The sequence below is a fragment of the Bacillus rossius genome, chromosome 3 (assembly GCF_032445375.1).
Source record: "Bacillus rossius redtenbacheri isolate Brsri chromosome 3, Brsri_v3, whole genome shotgun sequence".
NCBI classification, from domain to species: Eukaryota; Metazoa; Arthropoda; class Insecta; order Phasmatodea; family Bacillidae; genus Bacillus; species Bacillus rossius.
In genome coordinates, this window is record NC_086332.1 from 107,549,745 (window position 1) to 107,572,737 (window position 22,993).

The 22,993-nt window shown below is 38.7% G+C and overlaps 1 protein-coding gene across 4 annotated transcripts in view; it reads right to left on the reverse strand.

Moving 5' to 3' along the window:
* The window catches only part of LOC134531118 (WW domain-binding protein 4-like), a 142,825-nt gene extending 121,389 nt beyond the window's left edge, over positions 1–21,436 (reverse strand). The window contains exons 1-2 of one of the 4 annotated variants that reach the window (XM_063366688.1): positions 21,292–21,396; positions 11,656–12,230 (exon numbers count right to left, since the gene is read on the reverse strand). Coding sequence is in view for 1 of the 4 variants with exons in the window: in XM_063366689.1 (XP_063222759.1) it covers positions 21,292–21,293 (2 nt within the window). In the remaining 3 variants the exon portion in view is untranslated. The other 3 variants (XR_010074938.1, XM_063366689.1, XM_063366690.1) reach the window with 3 other exon arrangements.
* Positions 21,437–22,993: the final 1,557 nt, after the last annotated feature.

The following is a 22,993-nucleotide window of genomic DNA, read 5'->3' on the forward strand; positions in this document are numbered from 1 at the left end:
AAGTGTGAGCACAGGCCATTTTTGGTCACTCGTGAGATGAATATTGAGTAGCTGTGGTTAAATCAACTGCTCACTTGTTGGCAGTATTGACAAGGTGGACAAGATTCCTATGGCATTCTGGGATCCATGGTGCAGCTACGTTCAACAAGTCATAACTTCTGAATCGGAACAAGTCAAGTAACTGCCAAATGAAAAAGGACGAGGTTAGGGTAGTGCAAGTACAGATGTTTTTATTAAATTAAATAATGTAATTTAAAGTCCTATTTATTTTCATGTCTTACATATACAAACAATATAGGAAACACTGACACAACACAGCCAATTACACAGATAACTATGCCTTCACACTAAACTTTACATAAATAAGAGTTTTTGTCCTATTTATTTTCATATCTTACATATACAAACAATTGACATCGTCCGGGGCTACGCCCAGCTCGATATGCCATCACACCCCACCACTCCACTCCTTCCCTGGCGTTTGAATCTCCCGCCGACATGTGTGTGTGTGCGTGTGAGAGCGCCGCGAACCACAGGAAGAGGGCGCAGTAGAATCAGTGCTTCGTACCCCTAAATTATTAGTAATTGGATGTTTGTAATTCGCTTTTCTTTTTCACCCCTGTTATTTTTATAATATTTGTCATTTCAATAATTAACGTAAATTTTAAGTGTATTGATGAAATATCCTGCAGGCCGCCAGAGACATAGACTTGCCGAGGCCATAATGCAAAACCGATCTTCATCTTTTATTTAGAACTGTATAATAAATTTCTAATGTAATTCTTATATTTTATAATTCTATGTAAGAAATTAAAGAATAGCTTTCAGGGTTTTCTTGAGTAAGCCTCAGCGCAATACGGCCCGAATAACGGTACCCTCCGTTTGGCGCGCTGCGTCATTGTCTAGCCACCCCGACGGCCATTGCTCGCCCCAGTCGATCTCTAGCGCTCACCGAGGTAGGAAGCACGCCGCACTCCGGGGACTTCAACTTTGATATTCAACTGATCCGGTAATTCTGTTGACTCGTAAGTAATCTAAAACGTTTTCGTATATCCCCGGGGCCTACCTCGGGAGCCGACTGTTTGATTAATAGCTGTTAACTCCGGTAACGGGACTTGAAACCTTCGCGAACATTCTAGCACGGCCACGTGGTGGCCGGCCTCACCTAAGCCTATTGCGCCGTAAGGCTTTTGACTGTTAAACGACGAGACTAGGGGTGTGTAAGGAGTTATCGTGTCTATGTGTATGCAGGGCCAATAAAAACCCGGATCCGTACCTTGTGTTGTGATTGGCCACGTGTGTGTTACCCGAGTACCTAGGGGCGTGTGGGACGCCTTAAGATCCCACGGTAGGGATTAAAGCGTGCCCGACGCTGAGAGCGGGCTATAGGTCTGGTTATTACATAGGCAGTATTAGGGGGAAACGAGTCACGTCTCCACACGGGCGACGTCACACCCTGGGATCGGAATCTTGCCGGGTCCACGTGCCCCTACACGTGGTGGCGCCCATTAAATTACAGCCTAACATCCGAACAACAACCCCCGGCCACGTCATGTGGCGCCCAAGAGCGTGGGGCGTGACAAAACTGCAGGAATAATTAGGACCGAGGCGCGAGGGAGATGTGCTGCTGTTGCACGGAGCGAGCGGAGCGGATAACGGTACTCTTGCGCGCCGGCCACGTGTTCAGCCAAGCGCACGCTTCCAGGAATCCGCGCACAAACAACGCACTCCGAGCGCAGTGAGTAACACGTTGCTGATGTGGACGTGAGGACTGTTCGTGTGTAGAGTAACACGTGCGTAGACATGTATCCGGACGAGTGTATCGGGTGTTACTACCCCTGCCCGAGCTGGGACTTGCATGGCAGGACCGCCGCCGGGTATGAGTGTGGCAACTGCACCGAGTACCGCATACACGGCGTGACGAAGTGTGGCGCTAGTTCGTGTCCCGGAGGAATTAGCGAGGGCTACCACTGCCAGGAATGTGCCAGCCTGTGGCATCGTAGCTGTATCAGTGAGCGTGAAAGGACCATACTGCGCAAGTTTTTCACCTTCACGTGCGCACCATGTACCGCCTACCGAGCCGCCCAGGCGCAGTACCAGGCAGAGGCGCCGAAAATTTCTTTTCCACGACACGCCTCGACGCCGCCCAAGCCGAAAACGACGCAGATCGACTCGCCGACGCATCACGTGCCAACGACGCCAACACCAGCATCACGAAGGTACGTCCCGACGTCACCCGCATCGTCACGTGTTCCGACGCCTACCGCCCTGACTAAGACGCCCGTCGTCCCGACGCCGACGCCCGTCGTCCTGATGCCGAAACTCATCGACTTGACGCCTCCCGACGCAAGTCCAATCCCGCCACTACCAGCAAGACCCCGTTTTGTTGACCCGACGCCACTCATCTCGACACCGACGCTCGCCGTCCCGACGCCAATTCCGCTCCTGCCACCGCCTGTCCCGGAGCCGACAGCCTCGACACCTCTCGTGGACCTGACGTCTCCCGACACTGGTCCGATTACGTCATCATACGCAAGACCACGTTTCGCCGACCCGACGCCACTCATCCCGACTGTGATGACGCTTGACTCGCCGAAGCTAACTGAGCGACGCACGACGCCGACCGTCTCGCCGCAGTCTGCGACGCCGTCCATAACTCGCCTCGTGTCGGAGACACATCCCGACGCCGGAATGACCTTGCCACCGCACCGAACCGACGTCCCGACGCCACCCAGGTCCATTCCGGCGAAACCCGCATCGTCTCCGCCACACGACTCGCCACGGACACCGCCAGACTCGACGCCGACACTTCGCGCCACCTTGTCGCCTCCACCTGGCTTCGACGTCATCATGCCTTCGTCACCGCCACCCGAGTGCTCGGTCGCAAACGAGACACTTTGCGACACGACGTTCAGGACCCTAACGCCGAGACGCCTGAGCGCTGCCCCGCCACCTGGGTTCGCTCCTCTGTGCCCGCCTGGCTTCGAGGCACAGACAGATGAACCTGACCGAAGGAGACGTACGCGCGCGACGCCGATGCCACCTTCGTGCCCGCCTGACGCGACGCCAGAAACGACCGAGACGCCACGACGCCCGATTCCGATGCCGAGCGCCGCAGTATCGGTACGCCGATCAAGTGCCTCGCCGCCCGAGACACCACGCGCATGCCACAAGTTGGCAACATTGAGACGCCGCGCCTTCAAGTCACCGCAGCTACGGGGTCGCCTGAGCTCCCTGCACCCGCCTGACGCAATGCAGGTCGACGCCACGACACCTGGACGCCCGACCGTCCCACCACCGAATGTGACAACCACCCGTGCACCTGTCACCCGTCAGTCACTACGAGCCCCAAAGCGCCCGCATGTCTGCGAGGCCGAGCCGGGCCGTGCCGAGCGCCGCCCGCGCTTGCTGCCTGCCTGTCACGAGCCGCCTGATCTTGGTCGCCGCCGCTCCTGTCGGCCGGCACCTTGGCCACCGCCGCGCCGCCTCGCGCTGCGAGACGCAACAGACGCCGCAGCCGCAGCAGCCGCGGATTTGGAGCCGGAGCAACTGGTGGGTCTCCACACCCAAGGTTAGTCAGCCAGCGCCCATTCTGCCCGTGTGTATTGTCCGTCATGGAAATATTACTCGCCCGCCATCATGTCAACATCGTCGTTCGCCTTCATGTAAACAGTGCTCGCCCATCACGTCACCATTGCCACCTGCTCGCACGGACGTAAACAATAACATTGCCACGTGCGCGAGGTAAACATTGCGGGCCACGCCCACCCAACTGTCAACGGCGCGCGGCCATATCGAGCTACTTTCGGGGGGGGGGGGGCAATTGACATCGTCCGGGGCTACGCCCAGCTCGATATGCCATCACACCCCACCACTCCACTCCTTCCCTGGCGTTTGAATCTCCCGCCGACATGTGTGTGTGTGCGTGTGAGAGCGCCGCGAACCACAGGAAGAGGGCGCAGTAGAATCAGTGCTTCGTACCCCTAAATTATTAGTAATTGGATGTTTGTAATTCGCTTTTCTTTTTCACCCCTGTTATTTTTATAATATTTGTCATTTCAATAATTAACGTAAATTTTAAGTGTATTGATGAAATATCCTGCAGGCCGCCAGAGACATAGACTTGCCGAGGCCATAATGCAAAACCGATCTTCATCTTTTATTTAGAACTGTATAATAAATTTCTAATGTAATTCTTATATTTTATAATTCTATGTAAGAAATTAAAGAATAGCTTTCAGGGTTTTCTTGAGTAAGCCTCGGCGCAATACGGCCCGAATAACGGTACCCTCCGTTTGGCGCGCTGCGTCATTGTCTAGCCACCCCGACGGCCATTGCTCGCCCCAGTCGATCTCTAGCGCTCACCGAGGTAGGAAGCACGCCGCACTCCGGGGACTTCAACTTTGATATTCAACTGATCCGGTAATTCTGTTGACTCGTAAGTAATCTAAAACGTTTTCGTATATCCCCGGGGCCTACCTCGGGAGCCGACTGTTTGATTAATAGCTGTTAACTCCGGTAACGGGACTTGAAACCTTCGCGAACATTCTAGCACGGCCACGTGGTGGCCGGCCTCACCTAAGCCTATTGCGCCGTAAGGCTTTTGACTGTTAAACGACGAGACTAGGGGTGTGTAAGGAGTTATCGTGTCTATGTGTATGCAGGGCCAATAAAAACCCGGATCCGTACCTTGTGTTGTGATTGGCCACGTGTGTGTTACCCGAGTACCTAGGGGCGTGTGGGACGCCTTAAGAGCCCACGGTAGGGATTAAAGCGTGCCCGACGCTGAGAGCGGGCTATAGGTCTGGTTATTACATAGGCAGTATTAGGGGGAAACGAGTCACGTCTCCACACGGGCGACGTCACGCCCTGGGATCGGAGTCTTGCCGGGTCCACGTGCCCCTACACGTGGTGGCGCCCATTAAATTACAGCCTAACATCCGAACAACAACCCCCGGCCACGTCACAATATAGGAAACACTGACACAACACAGCCAATTACACAGATAACTATGCCTTCACACTAAACTTTACATAAATAAGAGTTTTTGTTTTGTTTGTTTACACTGATATCAGCTGCATGGCACTCAGCATCAAAGAATAATTTGTTTTGGCTTGGTTATTCATTTACGCCCTTTTTTTCTGGACTAACTACACACTCAGACCATCATTACACATTGTTAATTCAATAACTTGCACACAAACACTTGAACAACAGTTGCACAACACTTTCAACAGCCGTGATGTCCGCTGAATGCCTGGTGTTAAATGTTTCAAATCTTCCCAGCTTAAGCATTCTGATCTCTTGACCACACAATCACCCTCTGGCTTCGACAACTTGGTGCAAACTTTTGTTTGTACTGAAAATCACTTGCCAAAATGGTTGTTTAAAACGTATACCAGGTGAGTTGCATTCTGGGCGGCAGGAGACAGGCTTGGAAACTACAATAATACTAACTCTCACGTCCGTAGGTCGGAAAGATCTCCTTGATGAAGTCAGCAGAGAAATCGGCATGGAGTTGGGGTCCAAGTTGTAGAAGGGGTTGATGTCAAAAGGTACGAAGTGCGCGCAGAAGTCAGCAATCAATGGAAACTGAAGGGTGGGTCAGTTCCTGTCGGCAGTGTAACATCTACAAGATAATAGATGCTGTTTTTCTACTCTCACAACATGCCCACCCTTCACTTCTATGGATCCATGGTTAAAGATATACCCATAGATATGACCTGTGATATATATATATATATATATACACACACACCATAAATAAAATTTTGTTTTGTGTTGTGGAAGTTTTAAAAACGTATGTAGTCCGCCCGTTTTTATAACACGATTTTATAACAAATACGCATCCTAAATACACCAAACTTATTTATAATGTGTTACAATATTTTTTAAAACATTGTGCAAAAGATTCCGGGTGTAATTTGAATTATATGTAACTGTAAAACACCATTGTTCGTTAAAAAAGTTATTTGAATATTCAACATTACTTTTAAATAACCGTACCGATTGTGCTTAAAATCGGTGGACGATCGTTAAATTACATAATATTAATAATTCAAACGACGAAAATATGATTGAAAAGTCAAATCGAAGGTTGTTCCAATCGAGTGGAAAAGAGATGCCACGCATGCGTACAATGAGCATAACAGGACACATCCGTAGTGGGACATCCGTAGTGGGACATCCGTAGTGGGACAATGTGCGTTACGGGACACTTTTTCATGCGTGCAATCGGCATTCATCGATTTATTAGACGTCACGTCAAAAATTTAAAAAAAAAACATGCTTTCTATGTTGTATTAATTAAAAACTAAAAAAAAAAAAATTAAGTCTTGTGTTCAAAAGCAAAAGAATGAACTACAAATTCGTATATATAGTTTTTTTTAATAAGCGGTATTTTTTTATATACATATATATATAAAACATCTTAAATAATTGTTATCAATATGGCCTCGTGGCCGTGCGGTTAGCATCACTGACTATTGATCCAAAGGTTGACGGATCGAATCCCGGCCGCTACGATACTTTTATTTTTGTACTTGTAAAAATAAATACGGCGCGCGCGACACTACAAAAGTAAAAAATATATTTGAATTAATGAATGTAAATAAAAGTAAATTTATCAATTAAATTGTAGATTTCATTTCACTCCTTTGTATCCATACAAAATAGTGATAATTCAATAAAAATGATTCAATTCTATTCACGAAAGTATGCAGAGGTAGATTTTATCATACAAAAGATAGAAAATTTTAAAAACATTTCTTCCTCAAAGAATATAATATTTTTAATGCCTAAATGGTTTGGTTGCAAAAACCTATTACGGCTCAGTCTCAAGCCGAATATGATATTTCATTTTCTTCTGGATCAATCATTTCATCAATGTTTTGTTATGACGTTGTCACAGTAAACTATCAACCGTAAACCAACTTTACAGACAACCAATTTTTAAAATATAATTTTATTATGATGAAATTTGTAAAAGTCTTCAACCCTTGAAGATTGTATTACCCAAATTATAGTTTAGTTCTTTTAAATCAATGTTAAATTAAAAACCAGCACACCAAAATAGCACAACACAAGCACAATGGTAATGTGTGTGTTCCAGTTGTAAGTATAAAATAAATCACAAAATGTAAATCATCAAATTACAAGCTAGTTAACACAACCTCAGATATCCCAAGGAAGAAGCAGGCAGCTTGTTTTTGGTATGTTTTCTCCAGGGCCATTCATGATTACAGTGAACTTTATTTCTAAGACACAAAAATTGTAATCACGAATGGCCCTTTCACTGCCCACCGCACAACAGAGCTGCTAGCTTGACGAGGGGATTACAATGCCATCTTGTCGGGCAGCCCTACTAGTGTTCTTAATTGCAATGAAATTTTGCTATGGCTTGGCGACTTCTAAGTATTATTTATAGTCAATGATAATAATGAATTTGGCTCTTAATGTTTTTAAGTTTTTTGTATTGTGGAAGTTAAATTAGGAAGATACCTGCCTCTGTTATCTACTCTTAAAGATAAATAAAGATATTGATAATGCAATGCAATTATATTATATTTTGCAAAGAAAGGGTCACTTCATTGTAATATTTCATTTCCGAGAATTACAATAATTTAGGGAATGTCACTTTCATGGATGAAATCACTATCATCGAAAAAAAAATTTAAAACCCCCGTAATTAACTCCTTAAAGGGCTGCAAGCTTGGTGAGTGTTCTTCCTTTAAAGAGAAAGACTAAAACTAATCAAATTCATCATTCACTATATCTGAAAAACATTTACACTTTTTTTTTAAAAAGAGAGAATTACCCATACAGATTAACAGATAACATCAAATTTTTAAGTAAATGGAAACTATACTTTGCTAGTTGCTTGGTAAATAGCTAAAAAGATTATTAGACTGCAGAGGAGGAGGAAGGCAGAAAGACTGGGAAGACATGGGGGAAAGGGGTTGAAGGAAGCTGGGAGATAGATTGCACAGAGAGGTGTACAGAGGGAGGAAGATCACAAGTGGAAGATCCAGAGGGAGTGGAAACAAACAGAAAGAGAGAAGCAATCATGGTGAGAATGGGACGGGAGAGGAATCAAATACACTTGGAGACTAATACCTGACGACTCCAAGAATTTTGTGTGAAAACCTGGCGGTGTTGTCTTGTCAGTCTGGTAGATGGCAAATGGTATGCACGGTATGAACAATTTAGCTGTTTAACACAAATGGTACCAACATTATGATGACAAAAATAATTTTATTTTCTCTTGGAAAATCATTTTTTAATCATTATATAGATTCATGAGATATAAAAATTACAGTTCCTAAAAATTTAAAAAGATGTAAATACTGTTTTACACTAGATAATATTATATATATTTTGACACTTTATCTATAAAATAATTTTGTAGCTACACATCATGCCACTAGGTTACTTTTCTCACTCACGCCTGTGTTGTTAATGGACGCTGTGCGGTGTTAGTCTCCAGTGTGTTTGGTGGACTGGGCTTAAGGGAGGGATATTGGATGTGAGAGAAGGTATGGACTTACGGAAGAGGCTCCAGGAAAAGGGAGAGTAAATAAAAAACAGGAGAGAACTTCTTGTCACTGGGAGTAAGCTCAATCACAAGCGTATTATTGAATATTGAAAAAAAAAATTAGAGTACATACTTGACTCTCAGAAAATTGGTTCTGTGGAAATTCTATTAAATATTATTTAATTTATTTTTAGTTATAAAAGTTCAACTTTGCAGTGCCACCTAGTTTATACATGAATTTCTCTCAATTTTACTTTTATTACCTTCAACAGAATAAAATATAATGCAGGAAGAAATGTAAATAAAATATTTTGGAATTATCAACTCTGCTTAAGTTTAGGCCTTCCTTGATTTGCTTCAAATCAAGATTTTAAAAATTCAGGTCACCTGATATTGAATGCTTTATTACAAGCCTCTGTCTTTATCCCGGTGCACCTTCACATGACGATAATGGTCATGGCACACAGAGAGTCTCATGTTGTTTTGTCTCAAATTAGTCAACCTTTGGATATGCAGCTCCCACTGTTATCTTTTTTTGCCCGCATAAAAACATGAAGGTATAGTTTTCATTTGATATGTGTTTGATATTAAACACATACCTACGTCTATTGTCAATACAAACATTATTGAACAAATCATAAATAAAAATACATTTGGCTGAAGGTTACGTTGAATAAGCATGGTTGAAAAAACATTAAATAAAAAAAACACAAAAGCATACATATTAATAAAAATATTTTTTAAATGACTAGACCCATTAAAAAAACTCTCTAGAAGATAATATGAACCTATTAAGAGAAATTATTATGAAAAACTGACAAAAGGAAAAAAGAAAAGTATTAGGCACAGCATATTAACTCCAGTGTCCTCATAATCTGTAGCACACTGCTTTCTATAGAACAAACAGGGAAAGCACCAAAAACATACCGATATACCGGCCATGTAGGCCTACTATTTCTTTTTGAATGTTTTTTTTACACTAATTATTTACCACAATGTATGAAAGGCTGCAGATAGACATGCACACTTCACTTGCAATGACAAATCAGTTAAAGTATATTAACCCTGCAATAGTGACTGAGGATAAGTTAGATTTGAATCCCAGTTTCATTTCCAAATGTGTACCATACATTTGATATGGTACGTCAAAACTATGGTAAGACAAGGAAGCCAAAAATTTCCCGATCTAAAACTTTAAAACTGACCTTCAGGTCTCTCCTGCCCCCAAAACCAGAACAACTTTACATAATTAAACCAGTCTCCCTGACTTCTCATCTAATCAATTCTAACAACTCGTTACCAGGTCGGGCACGAGCCACCCAGTGAGCCTAACCCATTACATCTTGATCTTGCAATTACCACTGAGGAGGGGCATAGCTTTCCCCCAGAGTGAGCACCGATCAATCATCCCAGGCCGCTTAAAAACTTTCTCTGTCCCGTTCCAAGAACGTTTCAGCCCCACCCAAACTTCATAAACCGGGTTCAGGCCAGCTGAGTTGGTGTTCCCATCGCACGTGCGTGCACGCATAACCCGAAAACATCAGCACGAGCCATGACAGAGGCGCACTGCTGTGGTAACACAACACAAGGGAATGTGGTGCGCTGGCACAACTCGCCAGCGCACGTCGCCGCACCATCGCTACAAGGTTGCATCACTGTGACGGCAACACCTCCTCAGAGTCAGAACCAAGGCACACAAAAATTTGACTAAGATGATATTGAAAAGTTCTTAAACCGTGACAATATCATTGCTATGTGTTAATTGTCCTGTGTTTATGATGTGCTTTTTACATTTGTCCTTTTAATTGGAAGAAAAAAAAATGTATATTGGTAATATTTAGGTAATGTATTATTGATGTGATGACATCACGAAATGTCTAAAAGGTAAACTGAATTCATAAATCAAATTTTTATGTATGTTGCCTTAAGTATGGCAGAATGTCAAATGTTTTGTATGTGATATCTCATTATGCATAAAGTTGAGTTTCACCTTCATTTGTGTTTTTTTTTATTATTTAATTTAGTACCTGTAGCAAATAAGTAAATTTGGAAAAAAAATCACCTAAATGGTAGTTTCAGACTTTTTTTCCACTTAGTCTATACTCAACAAACTTAAAAACACTCAAACGCTCTTTATTTTGCCAATGTTAGGTAAAACCCATCTGTGAATAAATTTAGGCTAATAAATGAAAGTAAATGCTAACTTCAAGAATATAGTGTGTCTGTCTATTATGTAAAACAATCTGCAGCCATATAGTAAAAGTACCAAAGTTGATGTTAAGGCAGTTTTTTTTATCCAGGTGTACTCTACAGTTGACAGTCAAAATATCAGTTGCCATTTTCAATAGCATATGCTGCACTAGTAAGCATGTCACATGTCAGTATGTCAGTTCATCCAACAAAAATTGAAAATGTAACCATTGTTTTTTAATTTTGATAAAAATTGGTTCATTTGTTTGGTGACATAAGGCCACTTAAAAACCAAAATTTCAGATTTTTATCTCAAAACCTTTCTGAGAAATCGAAGGTTTCGTTGTGACCATTTTTGGCCTAAAACAGGTTGTAATGACAGCATAAATTGGTCAGTATCTGTGTTTCTTTAATTTGTATTTCACTGTAATACCAATATTTCAGAATAAGAACATTTTTCCTTATGTAAAATTCTCTAGAGAATTCAAATTTTGCCACCAAATTGCTATATCTAGAATGGTTTGTAAGTTATAACAGAATTATTAACATGACTGATGTTTCATGTATCATCTGCATCCTTTATTACAAAATAGACTGTATCTAAAAAGGCAGACCTCACAAAAAAATGAGCTTGGTACTATGTGAAAGAGAAGGAAATTTCCTATAAGATACATTAAAAAAAATAGTGGCTTTCTGCTGGCAACATGTAATGTACTCGATAATCGCTTAGTAATGCTATATCAGGGTTCCCACCAACTTGTTTCTGTAAATTTCCCTGAGTTTTCCCTGTTTTCCCTGTCCTATAATATATTTTCCCTGTGCTAAATTAAAAAAAATAATGAAATAAACTAATCACAATAAGAACAATTTTACATAATATACAGGCATACCTATGCTATTAACATAAGGGTATTATCAGCTATTTTATTACCTGCTAAATTGCTGTGAACATTTAGACATACATAGGCCTAATGTTATACCACTTCTGCTGCATAGGAAAAAAATGTTTAGGTATCTTGCATATTCAATGTACATTCACAAAATATTACAAATATGTACTGGTTATTCTTTAAGCCCAATAAATATTTTTCTTAATTTTTTTAATTTTCATCTCTAAATGCTCTTTTTGTTTCTCTATTTCCAGTTTTTTATTTAGCAGCTCTTGAATTCCTACAGTCTTTCTTTCTTTCTTACAATATCCGTCCAACTTCTTGTCCTTTTCTTCATTTTGACATTTTTACTCCAGGGCACCTTTGTACCTTGAAGCTTCTCCTCTGGCATATTTTATCATTTCCTGATATACTTGAATACAATTTTCACCACCAGCATTACTAACTCCATCCCAAACTCGTCGCAGGCCAATCAAAGATTCCTCATGGAGATTTTCAACAAGCATCTCATTAATGGAGAATCCAGATTCCACAAAAGCATTACCATGTGAGAGAATTAATATAATTTTCACTGCAAGCCATTTATCTTTAAACTGTTCTTCTCCAATCAACATATCTGCAAAAAAAGTGTCCAATCTGTTATTGTGTACATGAAATGATGCAAGTTTGTCAGAATTGATATTAGTAACAAATTTGGTAAACTGAACACTAGGTCTATCAGATTGAAGAGCAGTTAGGTGCTTGGCAGACATAAGAATTTGCAAACATGTATCCATGCTTGTCCTACACTCTTCCTGTTTGTCCAACAATTTTCTAGGGTCCAAACAAGAAGCAGCTTTAACCATTTTGTATTTTATTGGGCTACGTTCAAGTTTCTTGGCAATCTGAACCATGCATGTTTTGCATTCTGTTAGGAACCTTTGTTTCTGAAGTTATTTTACATCAACCACACCTAACTCATGCTTTGCAGCAAATCCAATTTTCAACTTTGCGAGTGGAAGTCCCAGACTTACATCGTCCAAATTAATACTAATAAGCTGATATGCAGTTATCTTGGCTTTCAAAATTTCCATCTTAATGAAACGTCCCAGCAACTCTCTTAGCAAGTCCTCCAATTCCTTATGCAGAAATGGTGACATTGGTTTTAATGTTTGGAACTTCTTTAAAAATGGTTCAAGTGAAGAAGCCATTGTCAGGAAAAAAAACTCAGCTTAGCTAGCAACAAAGGATCCCTCAAACAATCCTTCACTTTCTCAACAAAATATGTAGCAGGTAATTTACTGGTCTTAAAAAAATTTTTCAAGTGAGGAAAAATTTGTATTGCTCTCTCACACACTGGGACATTTTCCAACCACCAACAAATCACAAAATTTGATCAGAAGAACACTGCAACTTGTAACTTGTCTGAAGTCTGATCGTCGAGCAGGTGAGTCTTTGAACACAGAATATATGGCCCTTAAAATTTGAACAACATCCCACCCGGTCTTTCTAAAACCCATTTGAAAGGCACCATGAACAACATGGAGACCACAAGATCCCAGGTCTAATATATCTGGATCTTCTTCGCACACCTTAGTTTTTGCATTCAATTTTTTCATGAACAACCAATTGACATTTGGCCCATCCATGGATACTTGTATAATTTTGGATAGTTCCACATCCTTTAGTTCCTGTTGAAACCCTTTTAAGAGATCATCAGCTGTAGAATGGCCTAAAAATGAAGAATTCCAGTACCTGGTCATTACTTGATTTTTGTTGACGTCCCATATACGTACAGCTATGTCCATTTGTTGTACCTTTTATACCCTATTGAAGGATTCATCAAAGCATGCAACAATGTATTTTGTGGATCTAATTTCATCTGTAAGTTTGTGGAAAAAATATGGGGCAAGTAACTAAGTATGCAGTCTTGGTACTACTAAGCTACATTTCTTGTGCAATGGAACTATATGGAAACATTTTAGCAAACAAATTGCTTATTCCTTGTTGGCTATTAAAACTGTCTTTTTTCATAACAACATGTAATGCCCACAATATTTCTGCCTTTCTGACATTACTGTCTCCCTGAAAATGTATTTTATTTACCATGCCTGAAGATGCCTCTTTCAGAGCACTGAATGATGATGATGATCCAGTTAACAATGAACAGGATGCTGGTGTGCTGGATGCTAATTCAGAATTTGGTGCAGTGGAAACTCTTGAAATAATTGATCCCTTCGTTTCTTGGTGATTTAAAGGCTTTGTTAAGTATGCTGACATAGATGCAGAAATACTGCTTGCAGTAACCAACTATTTTTGAAATTTCCCTTCTTGATGGCTCTTCACAGACTGCCTACCCATACTACTCAAAGAAAATACCTTTTTACACAAAATACACTTTGCACAACACGACGTAGCCACTTTTTCCAGTCAGGAAACAGTGATCCATCTAGCCAAGCAGGATTGAATTTAGACATCGTGAATGTCACACAATTATCCACTCAGACTATCAAGAATAGGCCTAGGCCTAATGTAGAGTAGCAAAACACATTCGATACTGAATCGCTTAGTCTCACAAGTTTCACCGTGTTTTCATTGCACAATTAAGGAAACTGAGCTAGCACACACCCGTGAACGTAATCTATATTTCTAATGAGAAAATAATAAGAGGATCGCCGTTGATTTCTTCTGGGAAAAAAACACTTCTCACAATTGACTAAAAAATTTCAAATATATTTAACTGCTTCTGTAGAACTCTTGACTCAGAATAACACAATGTGTAACTATTTTAGCGGTGTTTTTGTTGTGTTTGATAGGCAAAAATCTCATCATGATACCATAATACTACCAACAACACAAATTACAGTGATACAAAAACACCACCACAGCTGCAGCACTTTTGAAAAAATACATCTAAATGTTCACTAAACAATCTTCAAAAAGTTTCCAGCATACTGGATACTTCAAAGTTATGACACAAACGGCCAAACGTATACGAACTACGGTGCCGCCGTTTTCTACAACTGGCTTGGCGCAGCTCGGCACGGTCCGGGGCCGGCTACCATGAAATTCGGCACGTGACAGCTGTATGGTGAACCAAACTTTCCCGGGACTCGTGGCTTATCTATTACTTTGATTTACATGTATGACCCGCACCCCAACTTTCCGATTTTGTTTTTAAGAAAAAATGTGCTTGTGATACATGTATTAATCAATATATAAATATATATACACACACTGATTGCCGCACAACAAATTTCCCTGAGTTTTTGACCCATTTCAATTTCCCTGAATTTTCCCTGTTTTCCCTGTTTTCCCTATCGTTGGGAACCCTGTATATGTACACATTAAAAAATTCCTTACTTACACAAATCTATTGCCAATGAATTAGAATCTACAGACACAATCCTCCAATTTTTGCAATTAGCAAACTGCATTGCTTTTCTGATAAAGCTGCCATTCTATATCACACTTGCACAAGTCTTCTTTCAAAAAACTGTAAGTTCTGCCAGAGCTGCTTGTTGATGGTGCCTGCAAGATGCTGAGTATGTGTGCAAAAGGAACCATAACACATTGTCTCGAGGTGAAGGCCAGTAAAAAGAAGCACTTGGACCGGCAGGGTGCATGAAGGTTACTTGAGCATTTTCTTCTGACCTATCAATGTTGTTTACAACACCAACGAACCATTTTTTGTCATACACACAAGACACATAGCAACCAGCATACAGTTTTGATATTGTACCACCAGGGTCTTTGCTAGCAGCTGTAGCGAAATTGAAAACTAAAGAATATGCATTATCCTGACTTGTTTTCTTCATTCCTATTTCATGCTGAGATATTGGTGAAGCATTGTGAAACCCTCTTGTGCCTGGGATTGTCTTTGCCATAGTATACCGTTGTTGTAGAGTCAAATCAACGTCATCAACATCATTCTTGTCAATGTAATGAAAGATAATACCTGTTATGTGTTCATTGCAGTAGGTAAACATCTTAGACACTGATGTAATTTGGTCTTGTAATGGTCGTTGAAGACTAGCTTTTGATGTCAGTTGCTTAACAGTTCCTCCAATTCCATCGCAAGATGATTTGTCATGGCTTGTGGCAAAGAATGACCAAGAAGCTGAGCTGAAAATCTTGTATGTGGTGGCACAAATTGAGAATATTCTTGCAGTTCTTGTACTGAGCAGCACAACCATCACTGAAATAATGTACATATGTGTTTTACATGAGGCAGGTGTCTTTTAACATATGTGACTATTTCTGACTGTGTTTTATACACCATGGAAACATCATGATCCAAATCAATTGACAAAAAACAATGACTGCTTGTTTTCAAATTAGCATTATCTGAATTTTTGTAGTAAACGACTACTGGATGAACTGTACATTGACTATTGGTCCAATGGTATCGTTGTGCTTCATTTTGGATAACGAAGGAAAAATTTTCACTGAAATCTAATAAAGCTATAACTTCTCTTTCACTTATTTTCTCTTTCAGCTGCTTGAGGTAGTCCGATTGTTTCTTTGTGGTATAGGAATGGGGTATGAGGAGTTCCATTTTTTGTACTAAAATTTCCATAAAGTCTTCTACACTTGAGGTAAGGTTTTTTATTGTGTTCGGTCTGTACTGACCCACTGTTGATATTCAATCACATCATCTGGATCACAGTCTAAAGTATGATATAGATGCTGCTTTAGAGTATCTGGAGAAGGACATTGCTCACATTGTCTTAGCATACAGGCAGGATTTAAAATGACACATACAAGATACAAAATAAGTGAACTATACTTTTCACCTACACCAAGACAGTGAAGAAGTAATTCAACATTTTGGTGTATAGTGCACACACAGACGGAATGGGTTCCAGAACTTCCAGCTAAAATGCACCATTTAGGATGCAACGTACAAAACTTTGAAAACCCTACCTTGAGAGATAGATATTTTGCCTTAAAAGAAAAATTCAGCTCATGCAAGTTGCATAGCAAAAGTATTTTCTATTTGTAAACATTTTTGGATATACTAACTTTATCTTTCATTCCTGGCATTTCCCTGGGAAACTCATCATCTTGATAGAAATCTTGAATGACCTGCACAGTTTCTTCAGGTAACTTCTTCCCACCTGTCGGATGAACTAATGTGCAGATTCCTTTCTCCAGTGTAAGTTGTCTTGCTTGTCTTGCCATGTACTCAGAAACACCAAATTCTTGTGCTGCCTTCTGTCTGGACCATGATTGAGGGATAAGGGTAAGAATTTGTAATTTTCTTTGTCTATTCATTGTGGGCAGCTTTTGCTTTATTAAAGTTACCAAACGGTCCAAATCGTCAGCCTTTTGTTCCACTTCATGCCTCTGTAATTCTGTACTTTCACTAGTTGATGTGGCTGCAAGCTGTACATCTAATACTTTAGATATTTTGTCTGCTACAGCTGATGATACCTCTTGTACTTTATGTTTCCCATATTTTTCTTTTACATGTTGTGGTACAGCATGCAGTTTTATTGGTGACTGTTGCAAATATTCCAAACTTTTGTCAAGTAAGCTACGGGTTTCTTCTTTTGATGCTTGAATCTCTAAACCCTCTGCAACGTCACTTTCAGATGATTCTGAAGATACCTGTGCACCTACTTCTTGAATATTATACAACCTATTCCTACATGAGGAGCATAATTTTTTATCAGGAATTAAATTAAGTCCCTTGTCTGCTGCTTTTCTGTAGCACTATGAAGATATTGTGCGCAAAGAACGCTTAACTGGTACACTATGCACTTTCATAGGATCACCACATGATATCTGAAACATTTCATACTTCTTAATATAAAACAATTCGTGACTAAAACATATGGTGTGAAGATTATGTTTAGAAATACCTGTTCTCAGCACAAGAAGAGTTTGAATATCTTTGGAAAGTGATTCCAATCTTTTGATTCCCTTTGTTTTAATATAACACTCTTTATGGCATTCTTCATGCATATCATTCCCAATAGAACAGAAATCTAGTTTAGTAGTACTGGTAGCCATGTAGTTCTCATCCAACTTATAATGAACTAAGACTTTCCACTAACATTTTACACAGGCAGCGCAGTTAAGACTGGCCTACACAGTGTAGTCTGCATGGTGGCAGACACACGCCTTATCTCTGACCCCCCCCCCCCCCCCCCCCCGTTATCTTTATTGCTTTCCTCCCCTCTGCCCCTCTGTTCATGAGCCACTATACTGCATTTGCTGTGACAGCCCAGATATTAGGCCTATCTCTCAACTGCCTCTGAGGAAGCAGAAAAAAAAACCAATGCCAAGGGGAACAGAGCAAGTATCAAAGAAGCCCTCTCTTATAGCTAGCAGGCAGACTCCATGCAGAAATGACATATGTACAGTCACATTTCATGGCTCTGCAGATAACACAGTGAGATAACACAGGGAAGGTAATTAGAGGCTTTGAAATTTGCACAAAATCCTTGTGTAATATGCGGAAAATATGGGACATACACAACCCTTATATTCAATCCTATTTGCTTCCATCTTCTGGTTGCCTTTTGTTAGGGGCCCCATTTACATCACCAAGTCATTTTCATTTTGTTTTTCAACACTCCAGCAGAAAGCTACTATTTTTTTTAATGTATCTTATAGAAAATTTCCTCCTACTCTCACATAGTACCAAGCTCATTTTTTGTGAGGTCTGCCTTTTGACATACAGTCTATTTTGTAATAAAGGATGAAGATGATACATGAAACATCAGTCATGTTAATAATTCTGTTATAACTTACAAACCATTCTAGATGTAGCAATTTGGTGGCAAAATTTGAATTCTCTAGAGAATTTTACATAAGGAAAAGTGTTCTTATTCCGAAATATTGGTATTACAGTGAAATACAAAGCAAGGAAACACAGATACTGACCAATTTATGATGTCATTACAACCTGTTTTATGCCAAATTTGGTCACAAAGGAACCTTCGATTTCTCAGGAAGTATTTGAAATAAAAATCTAAAATTTTGGATTTTAAGTGGCCTTTTGTCACCTAACAATTGAACCAATTTTTATTAAAATCAAAAAAACATGGGTTACATGCCCTGGATGAACTGACATGGAATGACCCAAGCGTACATTTCCCATAGAATATTCCACTCTAAGATTGTATAAATTGAGCAAATCTTGCCCATTGTACATCATCGAGAGGCACATCAGATGATAAAAAGTTGACTACTTAATTATATTTTAAGAGGCCAAAAAAAATTTTAATTGTTACACAAACGAATGTAAAAATGAATCTGATACTTTTTTTGTACACAATAAAGCATTCTTGAAGATGAGGTACCTCTCTATAAGGTATGAGGTTCGGTTATCCTTTTATAGCTCCTTAACCATGGACATTTAGACTGTTTGGATTTTAAAAGTGCCATGTTCAGAGGACAATAAACAAACAAAAACTGCTGTAAAAATTGAATGTTAGGTTTAATTCGTAGGCAAAAAAGCTTTTTAAAATGCTGCACCTCCCTATAAGGTTTGCAGTTTGGTTTTATAGCTTCTTAAAGTTGGCGAGATATACTGATGGGTGTTCAAAAGATATACATACTGATGGGTGTTCAAAAGTGGGTAAATATGTAGAGTAGCGGTATATGCGAAAAAAATGCTAAAAATCCTAAAATACTTTTATTCTATGCTCTTTCACTTCCTCTTTTCAAATCAACCGGCGGAGATAAGAAATTCCAAATACTTTAGGAGATATCGAATTTTTAATTCTGAACATGTAAAGTAGCGGTATTTGCGAAATAAAAATTCTAAAAATCTAAAATTACTTTTATTATATGCCCTTTCACTTCCTCTTTTCATTAAACCCGGTGGAGATAAGAAATTCCAAATACTTTAGGAGATATCGAATTTTTTAATTTTGCAATACAACACCTGAACAACCATTCGAACGTCACCATTTTTGTTATTTTACCGTGTGTTCGTGAATGCGTAATAAATAAAATGGTCCATTAGGTCAGGTCAGTTACATTATGGTAAATATGTAGTTGGGCGGTATTGGCGGAAAAAAATGTTAAAAATCCAAAAATACTTTTATTCTATGCTCTTTAACTTCCTCTTTTCATTAAAAGCGGCGGAGGTAAGAAATTCCATATACTTTAGGAGATATTGAATTTTTAAATTTCATCACAATACCAGTGCATTCATGTGGCGATCAACATTGTTTCTTGTTTACGAGTATCTATTTTTTTATTGGATAATGATGTCACGTGATTGTTCGTGATAGGCCAGAATTCAAATGAACCAATACGTGATTATTTAGTTCATTTATTGTTTAAAACTGTGTTTAATTACCGCCTCCAACTTAGGTGAGTTTTTAACGTTTCTAATTTTAAAGTGTTATTTGTTATTGTAGCACAAGTAATAAATAACAAAAAAAATTTTCGTGAGTTGTTACTGTTCATCCTTTGTCCCGGTTTGTTAGGTCAGGTCAGTTACATTATAAATACTTTAAAACTAAAGAACCATTGAAATTAATTCATATTATTTTTAATGTACGCTTAGTTTCAAAGTATTTATAATGTAACTGACCTGACCTAATTGACCATTTTCATTAATTAGGCATTCACAAACACATGGCAATAAAAAAATTGGGGCGGTCGAATGTTTACACAGGTCTTGTATAGCAAAATAAGAACAGCGATATCTCCTAAAGTATTTGGAATTTCTTATCGCCGCCGCTTTTAATGAAAAGAGGAAGTTGAAGAGCATATAATAAAGGTATTTTCGGATTTTTTAATTTTTTTTCCGCAAATACCGCTGAACTACATATGATGAAATTTAAAAATCCGATACCTCCTAAAGTATTTGGAATTTCTTACCTCCGCCGCTTTTAATGAAAAGAGGAAATTGAAGAGCATCTAATAAAGGTATTTTCGGATTTTTAACATTTTTTTTTCCGCAAATACCGCTCAACTACATATTTACCCATTTCTTAATCTTACCAGTTTTTTTGTCGAACAGTAGGTACCATATGTATAGTACATGTTAAAAAAATGAAACTGGGATTTGAAGCTAACTTCACCTCAATGCAATTCTGAAAATAGTGTTCAATTTTGATTCCTTACAATTTTTTTTTTTTTCAATTTATTTAATTGTGTCCTGATTTTAATTTCACCTGTTTAATTAATGTAAAAATACAATATAAAATTATCTCCTTTTAAATTAATTCAACACACAACAAAAATACTAAGATTTTTTTCGGAAGTGGACAATTTGGCTTTGCACGACAATCAAGCAACATTAGACGTACTTAATGTGTTTCCGAACTCGAATTAATTATTTTTTTTAAAAGACCATTAACCCTATAATTATCTAAAAACATCTTAGTAAACAGATCTTACCAACAAATAATCACATTGAAACATCAAACACCGGAGCCACATATAACCATTCGATTGGCGTAACCAAGCTGAACTGTACGGAATTGGACGTACTCGCGACCTATATTAGGCATTTGACAAGGTCAACGCACTGCCGAGTTTCACACTGTATGGACAACAAAGCTTCTCTTACAATTGCCTTTAAACCAACTGGAACTTGGAAACAGTTTTTCTTAACCCTCCGCAGCAATAAGTCATTAGAAAATATAGAAATATATCATGTTAAGAACCTAACAGTGACGATAACCATTAATAAAGCAGCGGTACGCACTAAAAATAACAATACTTACATTCTTAATCAAGATGTAAAAACTTGGTTACAACAAAAATAATATTCAATGCATTACTTCTTGTTTATCGTCTTATCGACGACATTGCAAATGAAAACAAATGGAAAAGCCTTAAGCATAGAATAAATACAGTACTAGTAAAGAGTGAACCATAGCGTTAGAAATTGTCAGGAGACAAAATGCTGCGACGGAAAAACTGACGTTATATTTTACTACGTAAGTGCCATACTTTTCCGCCCAAAACATTGAATTTGACGACATTTAATAATGTTTATTAACTTGAAATTAGAATCTTCGTTGTTAAAACTCTTCATAAAATAACATCTTTTAAAAATGTTTCCACAATATAAAAACTACACTTAGCTAATTTGTGGGTGACTAACCAAACCAACATGTCACAGTACATTATCTGGAATCAAAAAGGCTTCACTCAGTTACCATATAATCATGAAGATATGGCCATCCACTTGAGTGAAAACTCATATAATGCTATTGAATATTAGAATTTTTGTTTGTTTAACCTCTCCCTCTCAAAGATTCAATAGCAATAAGTTTACACTACAAACATTTATTTATTATTTATTTATTTATTTATTTATTAACATCCACCACTAGATCCCCTTACAAGCATTACACTTGGGGATATGGGCTTAGTCAAATTAATATAAGTATACATATTTACTATATATACATACATTCCTTTTTCAATACTTATAACAAATTACAGTCACAAATTAAAATTAAAGAATAAAATTTCCCATATTATAGATATATCAAAAGGCCTGTGTTTCATAATACACTTGGGGATATGGGCTTAGTCAAATTAATATAAGTATGCATATTTACAATATATACATAAATTCCTTTTTCAACACTCATTACAAATTACAATCACAGATTAAAATCAATGAATAAAGTTTCCTATATTATAAATATATCAAAAGGCCTGTATTACATAATAATATGTTAAAAATCATTGATATCTGATATTGAATAAAAAAATTTTTTAATTATATAAATTTCTAAGTTCTTTCTTAAATTCATTGTGATTGTTTAGAAGTAATAATTTTTTAGGCAACTTATTAAAAAGCGTAATACCTTTATGTTGAACTCCCTTTGCATATAACGTAGTTTTAAAACACTTAGGTTTAAGTTTATATTGATACCTAGTTTCATAGTAATCGATAAAATGAGTTTCTTTAAAATTTTCCACATTTTCTTTTGTAAATAACAGTAAACGATAAACATATTCGGAGTAATATGGTAACATTAGCTATATCTACATGATTATAATATAAATAAATAAATAAGTTAAGCCTTTTTGACTTGAGATAATGTACTGTGCCGTTTTGGTTGGTCACCCACAAATTGGCTAAGTGTAGTAGTGTTCCACTGTGGAAAAAATTTTAAAACCACACATACACACACTTGTGTGTCAGCATATTACATCTTTCACTATACATTGGAGAGACCTGGGGCCTGTTTCATAAAACTACAAGTTTATAAGTTACAAGTATATATTTTACAAGTTATAGTTTACAAGTTTTTCATGAAGAAAATGATTTGACTTGTGAAACGTAATTGGTATATCGATAATTCTACAAGTCGACTCACAGATGTATTTTATTGCCAAACTAAAAATTATCAGCAGGGGAATGCAAACTGGAAATATGATTATGATTCTTAACAAAATAAAAGAAAC